Source organism: Cherax quadricarinatus, chromosome 43 (genome assembly GCF_038502225.1).
Source record: "Cherax quadricarinatus isolate ZL_2023a chromosome 43, ASM3850222v1, whole genome shotgun sequence".
NCBI classification, from domain to species: Eukaryota; Metazoa; Arthropoda; class Malacostraca; order Decapoda; family Parastacidae; genus Cherax; species Cherax quadricarinatus.
The window spans coordinates 25,580,497-25,596,181 of NC_091334.1; the positions used below are offsets into that span (position 1 = coordinate 25,580,497).

The window sequence follows — 15,685 nt, forward strand, 5'->3', positions numbered from 1 at the left end:
TACGCCATGGTCACACTTGTCGAAGGCTTTTGCAAAGTCTGTATATATTACATCTGCATTCTTTTTGTCTTCTAGTGCATTTAGGACCTTGTCGTAGTGGTCCAATAGTTGAGACAGACAGGAGCGACCTGTTCTAAACCCATGTTGCCCTGGGTTGTGTAACTGATGGGTAACACAAACAGTGACAGACAACAGTAACAACAGTGTCATTATCTTGAACAATAAAACAATAATAAAAGTATCAGTTTATTACAAAATTATTTACAATAATAATAATAATAATAATAATAATAATAATATACCTTATTATACTATTACACCATCTATTGTACTAGTATCTATTACACCATCTATTGTACTAGTATCTATTACACCATCTATTATACTAGTATCTATTACACCATCTATTATACTAGTATCTATTACACTATTACACCATCTATTACACTATTACACTACTGCACTATTACACCATCTATTAGTCTATTGCACTATCTATTGCACCATCTATTACACTATTACACTATCTATTACACCATCTATTACACTATTACACTACTGCACTATTACACCATCTATTAGTCTATTGCACTATCTATTGCACCATCTATTACACTATTGCACTATTACACTATCTATTGCACCATCTATTACACTATCTATTGCACTATTACACATTTGAATAAAAAAAATAAATATTAATTCTCAAAATATATGAAATATTTCTATATCCTATTGAAAGATGGCACTTGATCCAAGGATTTGGAACATCCCTTGGTTCAAATCAAAGGACACTCTTTAGGTTCGTAGAACCCTCACTGGTTTACCTCTCTCCCCCTACATAATAGAATAGGCTTGCTGACAGACATACCTGTTAGGCCTCATTATTACCCTGGCAACACTGAGAGCTCCTGAGAAAGTGTTACCTGCGAAGTGAAAGGCCTCGACCTGCCACTCTACTCACCCGCTATGTTTGTTTTACATACCCTATGTTTTAATAAAAATATGTGCAAAACAACCACAGGGGGAGTTATAGTTCTAGGCCTTTCGTGTTGCAAACACATCAGGAGCTTGCAATGTTGCAGACAAGAAGAAGTCTAAGTAAGATGCAATAAGAAGCAGCAATGTCAAAAGTGCTGCTTCTTCCTATTGTATCTATTTTGACTTTTTCCCTCTTTTCTGCAACATTGCAAGCTCTTGATGTGTTGATTGCAACACGAAAGTCCTAGAACTATCATCCAACTCCCCCCGTAGTTGTCATGCACATTATACAGTAATACCTTGTTGTTGTGCACATTATAGATTAATACCTTGTTGTCGTGCACATTGTAGACAGTAATACCTTGTTGTCGTGCACATTGTAGACAGTAATACCTTGTTGTCGTGCACATTATACAGTAATACCTTGTTGTCGTGCACATTATAGACAGTAATACCTTGTTGTCGTGCACATTATAGACAGTAATACCTTGTTGTCGTGCACATTATAGACAGTAATACCTTGTTGTCGTGCACATTATAGACAGTAATACCTTGTTGTCGTGCACATTATACAGTAATACCTTGTTGTCGTGCACATTATACAGTAATACCTTGTTGTCGTGCACATTATAGACAGTAATACCTTGTTGTCGTACACATTATAGACAGTAATACCTTGTTGTCGTGCACATTATACAGTAATACCTTGTTGTCGTGCACATTATAGACAGTAATACCTTGTTGTCGTGCACATTATAGACAGAAATACCTTGTTGTCGTGCACATTATAGACAGAAATACCTTGTTGTCGTGCACATTATAGACAGAAATACCTTGTTGTCATGCACATTATAGACAGTAATACCTTGTTGTCGTGCACATTATAGACAGTAATACCTTGTTGTCGTGCACATTATAGACAGTAATACCTTGTTGTCGTGCACATTATAGACAGTAATACCTTGTCGTCGTGCACATTGTAGACAGTAATACCTTGTTGTCGTGCACATTGTAGACAGTAATACCTTGCTTAGTACACTTTGAGCTTTAATACACTTTATAAATTATATATAAATTTGATTGAAGTGCCTTGGGCAGTGATATTGTACTGGTAGTGTAGCAGTGCTATGTTATCACTGCAGCAGTGATACTGTACTGGTAGTGTAGCAGTGCTATGTTATTATCACTGCAGCAGTGATACTGTACTGGTAGTGTAGCAGTGCTATGTTATCACTGCAGCAGTGATACTGTACTGGTAGTGTAGCAGTGCTGTTAACATTACTATCACTGCAGCAGTGATATTGTACCGGTATAATTTTGAAGAAAATACCATAGAGGGGTGTCTATATTAACCTTAAATAAGACATTTAATGTGCCCAAGAGTAATTATTATTACGCATCCAATAAGGCCGATCTCCGAAATGATGTCCGAAAACCGGGATAGAATTTCGGCAAAAATGCAGCCAAAATCAGAATTGACCAAGAACCGAGGGCCCACTGTATGTGTATATAATATATATATACATGTATATATATTATATACACATATATATATATATATATATATATATATATATATATACGTATAGTATATATATGTCGTGCAGAATATGTAAAACTGGTCAATTAGCAAGAACTCATTTAAAATTAAGTCCTTTCTAAAATTTTCTCTTATATATTAAAAGATATATTTTTTCATTAATGTTAATAAAAAAAAAAATTTAATTTTGCACCAAAAGAATCTTAGAAAACTTACCTAACCTTATTATACCAAGAGCAATTTATTTTAGCATAACCCAACTAAATATATTTTAGATTGTTTACAATAATTTAATACTAAACAAACACAGTGAAATATATTTTTTTCATTAGTTTCAGAATGATTTTGGCAAAATTACTGCATACACAAATTTTCCCTTGTCTTATATGGCAAGATGAGCATTACTATTTAAGCTAAGATCACAAGTTCTGCCTATTCGGCACAACATTTATATGGAGGCAAAGAAGGAAATGCATGAAAGTACAGTGGACCCCCGCATAGCGAACGCCTTGCATAGCGAACAATCCGCATAGCGAACGCTTTGTTCGCCAAAATTTTGCCCCGCATAGTGGACAAAAACTCGCTCAGCGACCTTCGTCCGAGACGCGTCCATTGTTTACCAGCCAGCCTCCGCGGTAACATTCAAGCATACACTCGGAATATTTCGTATTATTACAGTGTTTTCGGTGCTGTTTCTGGAAAATAAGTGACCATGGGCCCCAAGAAAGCTTCTAGTGCCAACCCTGTGGTAAAAAGGGTGAGAATTAGTATGGAAATTAAGAAAGATTTTGAAGGGTTTGGGGCTAACCCTGAGAAGCCTATGCCAGTTGTGGAATCCATTGTGCATACTTCAAAAATTAAGGAAATGTGTGCACAGTGGGTTGAACTGCAAACCTTTATGGATGAAAATCACCCTGACACAGCTGTTGCAAGCCGTGCTGGTGACTATTTCAATGACAATGTTATGGCCCATTTTAGACAAATCGTAAAGGAACGGGAGGTACAGAGCTCTATGGACAGATTTGTTGTGCGACAGAGGTCCAGTGACTCTGAAGCTGGTCCTAGTGGCATTAAAAGAAGAAGGGAAGTAACCCCGGAAAAGGACTTGCTACCTCAAGTCCTAATGGAAGGGGATTCCCCTTCTAAACACTAACACTCTCTCTCCCCTCCTCCCATCCCATCAATCATCACCAGATCTTCAATAAAAGTAAGTGTCATGTAATTGTGCATGCCTTTTTCAGTTTGTGTGTACTAAAATTAACATTTTTTTGTGGTAAAAAAAATTTTTTTTCATACTTTTGGGTGTCTTGCACGGATTAATTTTATTTCCATTATTTCTTATGGGGAAAATTAATTCGCATAGCGAACATTTCGCATAACGACCAGCCCTCTTGCACGGATTAAGTTCGCTATGCGGGGGTCCACTGTATAGTAGTACCAACACTCTTATATGGGTGTGAAGCTTGGGTTGTGAATGCAGCAGCGAGGAGACGGTTGGAGGCAGTGGAGATGTCCTGTCTAAGGGCAATGTGTGGTGTAAATATTATGCAGAAAATTCGGAGTGTGGAAATTAGGAGAAGGTGTGGAGTTAATAAAAGTATTAGTCAGAGGGCTGAAGAGGGGTTGTTGAGGTGGTTTGGTCATTTAGAGAGAATAGATCAAAGTAGAATGACATGGAGAAAATTTAAATCTGTAGAGGAAGGAAGGCGGGGTAGGGGTCGTCCTCGAAAAGGTTTAAAGAAAGGGGTAAGGGAGGTTTTGTGGGCGAGGGGCTTGGACTTCCAGCAGGCATGCGCGAGCATGTTTGATAGGAGTGAATGGAGACTAATGGTATTTGGGACCTGACGATCTGTTGGAGTGTGAGCAGGGTAATATTTAGTGAAGGGATTCAGGGAAACCGGTTATTTTTATATAGCCGGACTTGAGTCCTGGAAATGGGAAGTACAATGCTTGCACTCTAAAGGAGGGGTTCGGGATATTGACGGTTTGGAGGGATATATTGTGTATCTTTATACTTATATGCTTCTAAGCTGTTGTATTCTGAGCACCTCTGCAAAAACAGTGATTATGTGTGAGTGAGGTGAAAGAATTGAATGATGATGAAAGTATTTTCTTTTTGGGGATTTTCTTTCTTTTTGGGTCACCCTGCCTCGGTAGGAGACGGCCGATTTGTTAAAAAAAAAAAAAAAAATTATATATATATACAGTGGACCCCCGCATAACGATGGCATCACATAGCGATTATTCCGCATACCGCTTACTTTAATCGCAAAATTTTTGCCGCGCATACCGATTAAAAACCCGCTCACCGATTTTCGTCCGAGACGCGTCCAATGTGCGCCCTCAGCCAGCCTCACATGTGCCGCCCGTGCCATTGTTTACCAGCCAGCCTCCGCGGTAACATCCAAGCATACACTCGGAATATTTCGTATTATTACAGTGTTTTCGGTGCTGTTTCTGGAAAATAAGTGACCATGGGCCCCAAGAAAGCTTCTAGTGCCAACCGTACACCAATAAGGGTGAGAATTCCCATTGAAATGAAGAAAGAGATCATTGATAAGTATGAAAGTGGAGTGCGTATCGCCGACCTAGTCAAGTTGTACAAGAAACCCCAATCAACCATCGCTACTATTGTGGGCACCAGAAAGACAATCAAGGAAGCTGTTCTTGCCAAAGGTTTAACTGTGTTTTCGAAACAAAGATCGCAAGTGATGGAAGATGTTGAGAGACTCTTATTGGTGTGGATAAATGAAAAACAGCTAGCGTCTCTCAAGCGATCATATGTGAAAAGGCTAGGAAGTTGCATGAGGATTTAATTAAAAAAATGCCTGCAACTAGTGATGATGTGAGTGAATTTAAGGCCAGCAAAGGTTGGTTTGAGAGATTTAAGAAGCGTAGTGGCATCCATAGTGTGATAAGGCATGGTGAGGCTGCCAGTTCGGACCACAAAGCGGCTGAAAAATATGTGCAGGAATTCAAGGAGTACATAGACAGTGAAGGACTGAAACCTGAACAAGTGTTTAATTGTGATGAAACAGGCCTGTTCTGGAAGAAAATGCCAAGCAGGACCTACATTACTCAGGAGGAAAAGGCACTCCCAGGACATAAGCCTATGAAAGACAGGCTTACTCTTCTCATGTGTGCCAATGCTACTGGTGATTGCAAAGTGAAGCCTTTATTAGTGTATCACTCTGAAACTCCCAGAGCGTTCAGGCAAAAGAATGTCCTCAAGGATAATTTGTGTGTGCTGTGGAGGGCAAACAGTAAGGCATGGGTCACTAGGGAATTTTTCTATAACTGGTTACACCATGCATTTGCCCCCAATGTGAAAGATTACCTAACTGAAAAGAAATTAGAACTTAAGTGCCTCCTGGTGTTAGACAATGCCCCTGGTCATCCTACAGACGTGGCAGAGCGACTTTATGGGGACATGAGCTTCATTAAGGTGAAGTTTTTGCCTCCTAATACCACTCCTCTCCTGCAGCCCATGGACCAGCAGGTTATTTCCAACTTCAAGAAACTGTTCACAAAAGCTCTGTTTGAAAGGTGCTTTGTAGTGACCTCAGAAACTCAACTGACTCTAAGAGAGTTTTGGAGAGATCACTTTAATATCCTCAATTGTGTAAACCTTATAGGTAAGGCTTGGGAGGGAGTGACTAAGAAGACCTTGAACTCTGCTTGGAAGAAACTGTGGCCAGAATGTGTAGACAAAAGGGATTTTGAAGGGTTTGAGGCTAACCCTGAGAATCCTGTGCCAGTTGAGGAATCCATTGTGGCATTGGGAAAGTCCTTGGGGTTGGAGGTTAGTGGGGAGGATGTGGAAGAGTTGGTGGAGGAGGACAATGAAGAACTAACCACTGATGAGCTGATAGATCAACTTCAAGAGCAAGAGGCCAGACCTGGGGAAACTGGTTCAGAGGAGGGGAGAGAGAAATTGAAGAAGTTGCCTACTACAAAGATTAAGGAAATCTGTGCTAAGTGGCTTGAAGTGCAAACCTTCATGGATGAAAATCACCCTCACACAGCTATTGCAAGCCGTGCTGGTGATTATTACACTGACAATGTTGTGAAACACTTTAGGCAAGTCATAAAGGAACGAGAGGTACAGGCCACTATGGACAGATATCTTGTGCGAAAGAAGTCCAGTGACTCTGAAGCTGGCCCTAGTGGCATTAAAAGAAGAAGGGAAGTAACCCCAGAAAAGGACTTGCTACCTCAAGTCCTAATGGAAGGGGATTCCCCTTCTAAACACTAACACTCTCTCTCCCCTCCTCCCATCCCATCAATCATCACCAGATCTTCAATAAAAGTAAGTGTCATGTAAGTGTGCATGCCTTTTTCAGTTTGTGTGTATTAAAATTAACATTTCATGTGGTAAAAAATTTTTTTTTTCATACTTTTGGGTGTCTTGCACGGATTAATTTTATTTCCATTATTTCTTATGGGGAAAATTCATTCACATAACGATTATTTCGCATAACAATTACCCCTCTTGCACGGATTAAAATCGTTAACCGGGGGTCCACTGTATATATATATATGTCGTGCCGAATATGTAAAACTGGTCAATTAGCAAGAACTCATTTAAAATTAAGTTCTTTCTAAAATTTTCTCTTATACGTTTAAAAATAATTTTTTTTCATTAATGCTAATGTAAAAATTTATAATTTTGCATCAAAAGAATCTTAGAAAACTAACCTAACCTTATTATAGCAAGAACAATTTATTTTAGCCTAATTCAACTAAATATATTTTATATTTGTTTACGATCATTTAATACTAAACAAACAGTGAAATATATTTTTTTAGTTAGGTTCAGAATGATTTTGGCGAAATTATTGCATACACAAAATTTCGTTTGTCTTATATGGCAAGATGAGCGTTGCTATTTAAGCCAAGATCGCAAGTTCTACCTATTCAGCACGATAGATAGATAGATAGAATATATATATATATATATATATAATATATGGAAGGGGGACAAGAGATATTGCAAAAATTATAGGGGTATAAGTTTACTGAGTATACCAGGGAAAGTGTACGGTAGGGTTATTACTGAAAGAATTAGAGGTAAGACAGAGAGCAGGACTGCAGATGAGCAAGGAGGTTTCAGAGTGGGTAGGGGATGTGTAGATCAAGTGTTTACATTGAAGCATATATGTGAACAATATTTAGATAAAGGTAAGGAAGTTTTCATTGTATTTATGGATTTAGAAAAGGCATATAATAGAGTGGATAGAGGAGCAATGTGGCAGATGTTGCAAGTATATGGAATAGGCAGTAAGTTACTTAATGCTGTAAAGAGTTTTTATGAGGATAGTGAGGCTCAGGTTAGGGTGTGTAGAAGAGAGGGAGACTACTTCCCGGAAAAAGTAGGTCTTAGACGGGGATGTGCAATATCACCATGGTCGTTTAATATATTTATAGATGGGGTTGTAAAAGAAGTAAATGCTAGGGTTTTGGAGAGAGGGGTGGGATTAAATTATAGGAAATCAAATACGGAATGAGAGTTGACACAGTTACTTTTTGCTGATGATACTGTGCTTATGGGAGATTCTAAGAAAAGTTGCAAAGGTTAGTGGACGAGTTTGGGAGTGTGTGTAAAGGTAGAAAGTTGAAAGTGAACGTAGATAACAGTAAGGTGATGAGGGTATCAAATGATTTAGATAAAGAAAAATGTTGGATATCACATTGGAGAAAAGGAGTATGGAAGAAGTGAATGTTTTCAGATATTTGGGAGTTGACTTGTCAGCAGATAGGTTTATGAAGGATGAGGTTAACCATAGAACTGATGAAGGTAAAAAGGTTAGTGGTGCATTGAGGTATATATGGAGACAAAAAAAATGTTATCTATGGAGGCAAAGAAGGGAATGTATGAAAGCATAGTGGTACCAACTCTCTTATATGGGTGTGAAGCTTGGGTTGTAAATGCTGCAGTGAGAAGGCAGTTGGAGGCAATGGAGATGTCCTGTCTATGGGCAGTGTGTGGTGTAAATCTTATGCAGAAAATTCGGAGTGTGGAAATTAGGAGGTGTGGAGTTAATAAAAGTATTAGTCAGAGGGCTGAAGAGGGGTTGTTGAGGTGGTTTGGTTATTTAGAGAGAATGGACCAAAGTAGAATGACATGGAGAGCGTATAAATCTGTAGGGGAAGGAAGGCAGGGTAGGAGTCATCCTCGAAAAGGTTGGAGGGAGGGGGTAAAGGAGGTTTTGTGGGCGAGGGGCTTGGACATCCAGCATGCGTGAATGAGTGTCTTAAATAGGAATGAATGGAGATGAATGGTTTTTGGGACCTGACGAGCTGTTGGAGTGTGAGCAGGGTAATACTTTGTGAAGGGATTCATGGAAACCGGTTATTTTTGTATTGCCAGACTTGGGTACTGGAAATGCAAAGTACAATACCTGCACTTTAAAGGAGGGGTTTGGGATATTGGCACTTTAGAAGGGGTATGCTATATCTCTTTATATATGCTTCTAAACTGTTGTATCTGGGCACCTCTGCAAAGATAGTGATTATGTGTGAGGTGAAAGTGTTGAATGATGAAAGTATTTTCTTTTTTGGGAATTTTCTTTCTTCTTAGGTCACCCTGCCTCGGTGGGAGACAACCGGTGCGTTGAAAGAAAGATTTGTGAAGTCAGATTACGTTGTAATAAACAAGTGTCAATGAATAGATAAAGATAAAGATGGACAGGGGTGTGTGAACCACAGTGTGTACATTGAGAATGTGATGGTGTAGCATCTCTATCTTACAAGAAGAAAGAGTTATAGCTAGTACTTACTATATTCCATCACAGGCACCAACTGTAACCCAACTGAACTCCTTCCTACAGCCCAGGAGCTTTAACATTATATCTATTGCTGCATCCTTCAAGGTCATATAAAATACATGTAGTGTTAAAGCTCCTGGGCTGTAGGAAAGAGTTGAGTTGGGTTGCAGTTGGTGTCACTGATGGAATACAATAAGCACTAGTTGGAACTGCTTCCTCTGGTAAGATGAGTGATGGTGACACTAGAGCATCGTATTCTGAACTTACACACTACTAGTTGGAACTGCTTCCTCTGGCAAGATGAGCGATGGTGACACTAGAGCATCGTATTCTGAACTTACACACTATGGCTCACACCCTCCGTCCATCTTTCTCTTTATTCATCAACACTTGTTCATCACAAATTAATCTGAGCCAGGAGCTGAGGCTCAACCCCTAGCAACCAAAAGTAGGGGTGTACAAATAAATATATCGAGGAGCTTAATAAGAGTAATGATTGTATATATAGAGCACTAAACCCACAGGGCTAATACAGTGCTCATGGATGAGAGGCAATCAGGTTCAATTCCTTGGATCAAGAACCCTTCACTACTGGTTATGGTACAGCTCCTGGTCCCATGGACTGATGTCGCTGTGGGTCATTGAGCACACTGTATGGCCATTACCCAGGTAACGACTTCAACTGTTAGGTTCAGAAAAATGATAAACCCACATGGGTCGTTGAGCGATCTGAATGATCACTGCTAGAGTAATGAGTGTAATGACAAAGTAATTAAATGATCATAAGTCACCGAACAAGCGTAAGTCACTGAACGATCATAAGTCAGTGGCCAAGTAGTGACTAAGAACCAGGTCTGTGGTTATCTGCCATCACTTGCAAGACTTTAACAACTTTCAAGTTAGAGTCAGACGTGACCACCAGTCTTTCACTGCTCTAACAATAATATTTACATCAAACACATCTCAGTGGAAAGTCTGTAACTAAGAGTTAAGTTTCAGGAGTACCAAGACTCTTGCAAAGTGTACCACTTATTTCACTTAACACACTTAAAAACTTGTAATCACAAGGCAGCTTTAAAGTGTCATTATCATCCTAGTAATGTCTAATTAAACCTCACAATGATTGTAGCCCATGAGAGATGCTATCATTAATGTCCACAGCCTAACACACTGTAACTGCATCGTTAAGTATCATCAATGCATCGGTGATTATGGTTCTTGATGTGCCAGTCTGGTGTTGCTAGTAACTTATGATGGGGCAGGCAAGACACTCTCAAGTTGTCTGTGTTGAGTGACAGATGCTTGAAGTTCAACTATTCCATTTATCTAGCAGGTCCTCAGCTGGTGTAGGTCGGGTGTAGAGTGGGCCTGGTAACCGATGTTTGTAGTGACTGTGTCAACCACTCTAGTTCCTGAGGTTGGACGCGTCTCCGGCCTGCCCGCAGCGACGTGGCTGAGCGAGCAGATCTGGATGAGTGGGACGATGAGCAGCGACTCCACGACTCAACTGGTGACTGTGACTAATAAAGATATACCTCATTAATAAATAAATAATAATAAACCTTCACACATGTCCAACACTTGGGTGTCTTTACTGATAAAACACATGAGCAACACCTGGGTATCTTTAGATACCCAGATGTTGTACATTATTATTATTATAATCAAAAAGAAGCGATAAGCCACAAGGACTATACAGCGCTGCAGGGCAGGAAGGAAGCGAGGGCATCAGGTGGCAAAAGGGAGATGGATGAGTAATAGGTTACGGATGACAGCGGGGCAGTGGATGGTGAAAGGGTAAAGGGCAGCAAGAGACTGAACTAGAAAGGGTTGAGGGGAGTGCGAAAAGTATCATCAGAGTTTGTGGAGTAAATCAGTCGTTGTCAAGAAGTCAATGAGAGAGTCAGGATTAAAGGAGGGTCCATCAGCAAGAAGCGAAGGTAAAGAGAGAGTAGTAGAACGAAGACGACGTTAGAGGTAAATTCTGCGTGCTCGTTGATAGAGAGGGCAGTCTAACAGAATGTGGCTAATCGATACTGGGACTTGACACTGCTCACAGAGAGGAACAGGGTGCCTCTCCATGAGATACCCATGAGTAAGACGAGTGTGGCCAATGCGAAGGCGGGAGAGAGTTGTCTCCCAACCTCAGCACTGATGACAAGAAGACGGCCAGTAACCTATGCTCGGTTTAATAGAATGAAGTTTGTTACCGAGCAGAGTTGACCAACGTTGCTGCCAACGGGTGCGAAGGTGGGTAGCTATTGCGGCAAAATAGTCCAGAAATGGAACACCTCGATAGGAAATTGGTAGGTCATGTACTGCTGACCGCGCAGCAGTGTCTGCCTGTTCATTGCCCTGTACATCGACATGACCAGGGACCCAACAAAAAACAATATCTTTATGTTTGGTAGAGATACGGCGTAGCCAAAGTTGGATACGGAGAACTAGGGGATGAGATGTATCAAATTTTCGTATAGCCTGTAGAGCACTAAGGGAGTCTGAGACTACTACAAATGATGACACAGGCATAGATGCGATACGAATAAGTGCTGCAAGAATGGCATACAGTTCAACAGTAAAAATGCTAGCTGAAGATAGTAAATGCCCCCGCACGACGCTGTCCGGAAACACTGCTGCGAATCTGACGCCGTCTGAAGACTTAGAGCCATCCGTGTACACAGCGGTGGCATGAGAATGGGAGTGGAAGTGATCAAGAAAAAGAGAGCGGGAAGCCACCGTAAGCAGTTGAGCTTTCGAGCAAGGAGTGAGAAAGAACAGACCCGAACAGCTGGAACTTCCCAGGGGAGTAGGAAAAAGTGAGATGCTACATGAACATATAAAGGTGGTAACTGAAGGGAAGACAAGAGTGAATGTAGGCGAAGAGAAAAGGGACGGAGCAAACAGGGGCGGCGAACGAATAAAGAATGTCTACTAATATCGGTGACCATTCTATATATGGAAGGATTGTGTAGATCGTGAGAGCGTACATAGTAGCGAAGGCAATGGGCATCACAGCGATCAGACAAGGATGGAACATTCGATTCTGTATAGAGGCTCTCAACAGGGTAAGAGCGAAAAGCACCAAGGCACAAATGTAATCCTTGGTGATGGATAGAGTTAAGGCTAGAGAGAGTAGCAGGAGAGGCCGCGGAATAAATCTGGTCACCATAATCGAGTTTCGATAAAACGAGGGCTGAATGTAGGCAAAGCAGAGTTCGACGATCAGCTCCCCAGGAAAGATGAGCAAGGGTTTTAACCCTTTGAGGGTTTTCGTCGTACTAGTACATCTTACGCGTAGGGGTTTTTGACGTACTAGTACGCATAAATTCTAGCGGCCTCAAATCTCGCGCGAAAAGGCTGGTAGGCCTAGGTGTGAGAGAATGGGTCTGCGTGGTCAGTGTGCACGGTAGAAAAAAATCTGGGACCCAGTGGTGCATTGTGGGAATGCCCTCTTAGTAAACAATGTCCACCATGCCTCGCGGTAAGAAGCTCCTCACTCCTCGGCGAATTGGGACACTTTTGTTCCCCAGTGACAGTTCTAATAGTGATGGAAGTGCCAGTGAAGATGAGTTTCGTGGTTTTAGTGAGGTTTTGACCGAAACTAATGACCATAATATCGGTAATAGTGAAGAAAACCCAGACGACCCTCAGCCTTCCACCTCTGGTGCTGGGCCCTCGTGTTCACGTTCAGTTGTTCCAGAACCCAAGAGGAAACTTCTATTTTCCCAAATCCCAGACTCAGATGAGAGCATGGGTGATGATAGTGATAGTGAATATGAACTACAAGCTCTTCAAACTAGTTCCAGTAGTGATAGTGAAGTGCAATATTCCCCAGTGAAGCGTCAGTATATACGACGATATATGCGCTCTGGAAGTGTGCCATATGTTATACCAAGGGGAAGGAGTGTATCTCGGAGTACATCCCGTGGCTGTACAACAGGAACAGACAGTGAAAATGACGAAGATACTGTTGCAATTGGGATGGAAAATGTGCGTGGTGGTAGTGGTGCCTGCGGTGAGGCACCAGCAGTGGGCCATGCTGCCACCCACGCCGCTGCCTCAGCTGATCTAGAACAAAGGCCACCATCCCCCACTCCCCCACCACACCAGCCTCCACAACCACAACCTCCACAACCACAACCACCTGTCATTGTCCAGTACCCACCAGCAGACCGCACCTGGGATTGGCAGGAAGCTGTCAATTTTGTTCCAAATCCCCACCAGTTTGATGGCAGCCAAAGTGGAATACGGCCATCTTGTGCACTTGGGAACAATGCCACTGAACTGGAATGTTTCGAGTTATTCTTTGACGAACCACTGATGAAAAGTATTGTCATGGAAAGCAACACATACTACGAGTACACCATGGCAAACACAATACTTTCACCAAAATCACGTCTACACCAATGGAAGGAGGCAACTGTGGCTGAGATGTATCTTTTCTTTGCCACAATAATGCTTATGCCACATGTGTATAAGCACAAAGTGAAATCATACTGGTCAACAGACCCCCTGATTGCAACACCAGGTTTCAGTGATATAATGCCAGTGAATCGATTTGTGCTAATGTTACGTATGCTTCACTTCTCAGATAAAACCAGGCCTGACAGAACTGACAGGTTATATAAGATTAGGAATGTGTTTGTGTATCTGAAACAGAAATTCAGTACTCATTTTTATCCCTTCAGGAAGCTTGTAATTGACGAGTCTTTGATTCTGTTCAAAGGAAGACTCTCTTTCAAGCAGTACATACCAAGCAAGAGGAAACGCTTTGGTATAAAGTTGTTTGTGCTTTGTGATTGTTACAGTGGTCTGGTATTGGATATTATTGTGTACACTGGAAGTTATACATTGCAAAATACCAGGAAGTTATTGGGCATCTCAGGTGATGTGGTTCGAACAATGATAGAACCATACCTTGGTAAGGGGCATATATTATATACAGATAACTGGTACACAAGCCCCTCACTCAGTGATTTTTTGCGAGTGAACATGACAGATGTGTGTGGCACAGTGCGTGCAAATCGAAAACACATGCCCAGGTTTGATGCTGGCACTCGCAGAGGTGAGGTGCAGGCGTTTGCTGCCAATGACATCATGGCATTTCGGTGGCATGACAAACGAGATGTCACACTGTTGTCATCAATTCACCCTAATGAAATGGCAGACAGTGGCAGGCAGCATAGAGAGAGAAATGAACCCATTCTAAAACCTGCAGCTGTGATTGATTACACCTTCAACATGCGTTCAGTGGACAAATGTGACATGCAGATTGGGTTTGCTGATTGTGTTCGCAAGAGTTATAAGTGGTACATCAAACTGTTTTTCCATCTTCTGGACATTTCCATGCTCAATGCTTATAATATGTATAAGATGAGCACCAGAAACAAACCACAGTACGGCGAATTCTGTTTGTCTGTCATCAGACAAATAGTATTCAAGTACCAAGGAAATGCACCTGCAATTGACCGCCCACCAAATTATCAACAACTACCTGCTCGTCTGAAGCATGGTGATCACTTCCTGGTAAAACTGCCTGCTACTGCTTTGAAGAAAAAGGCTCAGAAGAGGTGTTACGTCTGTTCACATACAAAAAAACGCCCACGACAATGCAGAGACACTCGTTTTATGTGTGAGGAGTGCAAAACTCCACTGTGCATGACACCATGTTTCAAAGAGTTCCACAGGCTGCAGAACTTCTAGAAACATGTCCTGTGACTGTATATGTGTATATAAAATATAGAAAAATAGTAATAAACAACATTTCATATTGTCTGTTTGTGTAAATATTTTCTGTAAACAAAATAATGACAACAGTGTTTACGCCCTTATTGTGTAGTATTGAAAAAGAAATAACTTACAAAATACTGATCATGTTGGCCTCAGAGGCCATAAAAGTTACTCAGAAAAAGAAAAATTGAAAAAAAATTGAAAATAGTACATAAAAAAGTAAATAGAAAAATACTGGGTGATGGCAGTCGGCGATGTTACCATATGTTGCTCAATTTTGGCAAATTTCACACCTCCATATCTCGGTAAGTATTGACGTTAAAATTTTTTTGTTTAGCCTATAATGTTTAGAAAAAAATACTCTATTTTTTCATAAGAAAAAATAATTTTTTTTTTTTTTTGAAATTTGGCCGACCCTGAGAACGAGTTTCGGAGAGGGCCTGTCGACCCTCAAAGGGTTAAGAAGGTTTAGCCGGCTGTGACAAGTTGCCTTCAGAGAGGTAATGTGAGGTTTCCAGGATAACCTACGGTCAAAGAGAAGGCCTAGAAACCTGACTGTATCACGTTCGGGGATACGGGAGCCATAGAGATACAAAGGATGATCGGAGATAACAGAGCATCTAGTGAAAGTAATTTGGTGAGTTTTGGTACTTGAAAATTTAAACCC

General features: G+C 41.0%; 1 protein-coding gene and 1 long non-coding RNA gene across 2 annotated transcripts in view; both read right to left on the reverse strand.

Moving 5' to 3' along the window:
• Window positions 1-233: 233 nt before the first annotated feature.
• On the reverse strand, window positions 234-3,754 carry LOC138853930 (uncharacterized). The gene is made up of 2 exons (XR_011393125.1): window positions 1,687-3,754; window positions 234-1,656 (listed from the first exon to the last, which is right to left on the reverse strand). It is a non-coding gene; the product is annotated as an uncharacterized lncRNA (long non-coding RNA).
• Window positions 3,755-9,651: 5,897 nt separating this feature from the next.
• Window positions 9,652-15,685, reverse strand: part of LOC128694198 (serine/threonine-protein kinase H1 homolog) — a 135,157-nt gene continuing 129,123 nt past the window's right edge. Inside the window, exon 4 of the mRNA XM_070093760.1 lies at window positions 9,652-10,808. Coding sequence (XP_069949861.1) covers window positions 10,626-10,808 — 183 coding nt within the window. The 3' untranslated portion in view covers window positions 9,652-10,625. The remainder of the gene's footprint in view (window positions 10,809-15,685) is intronic.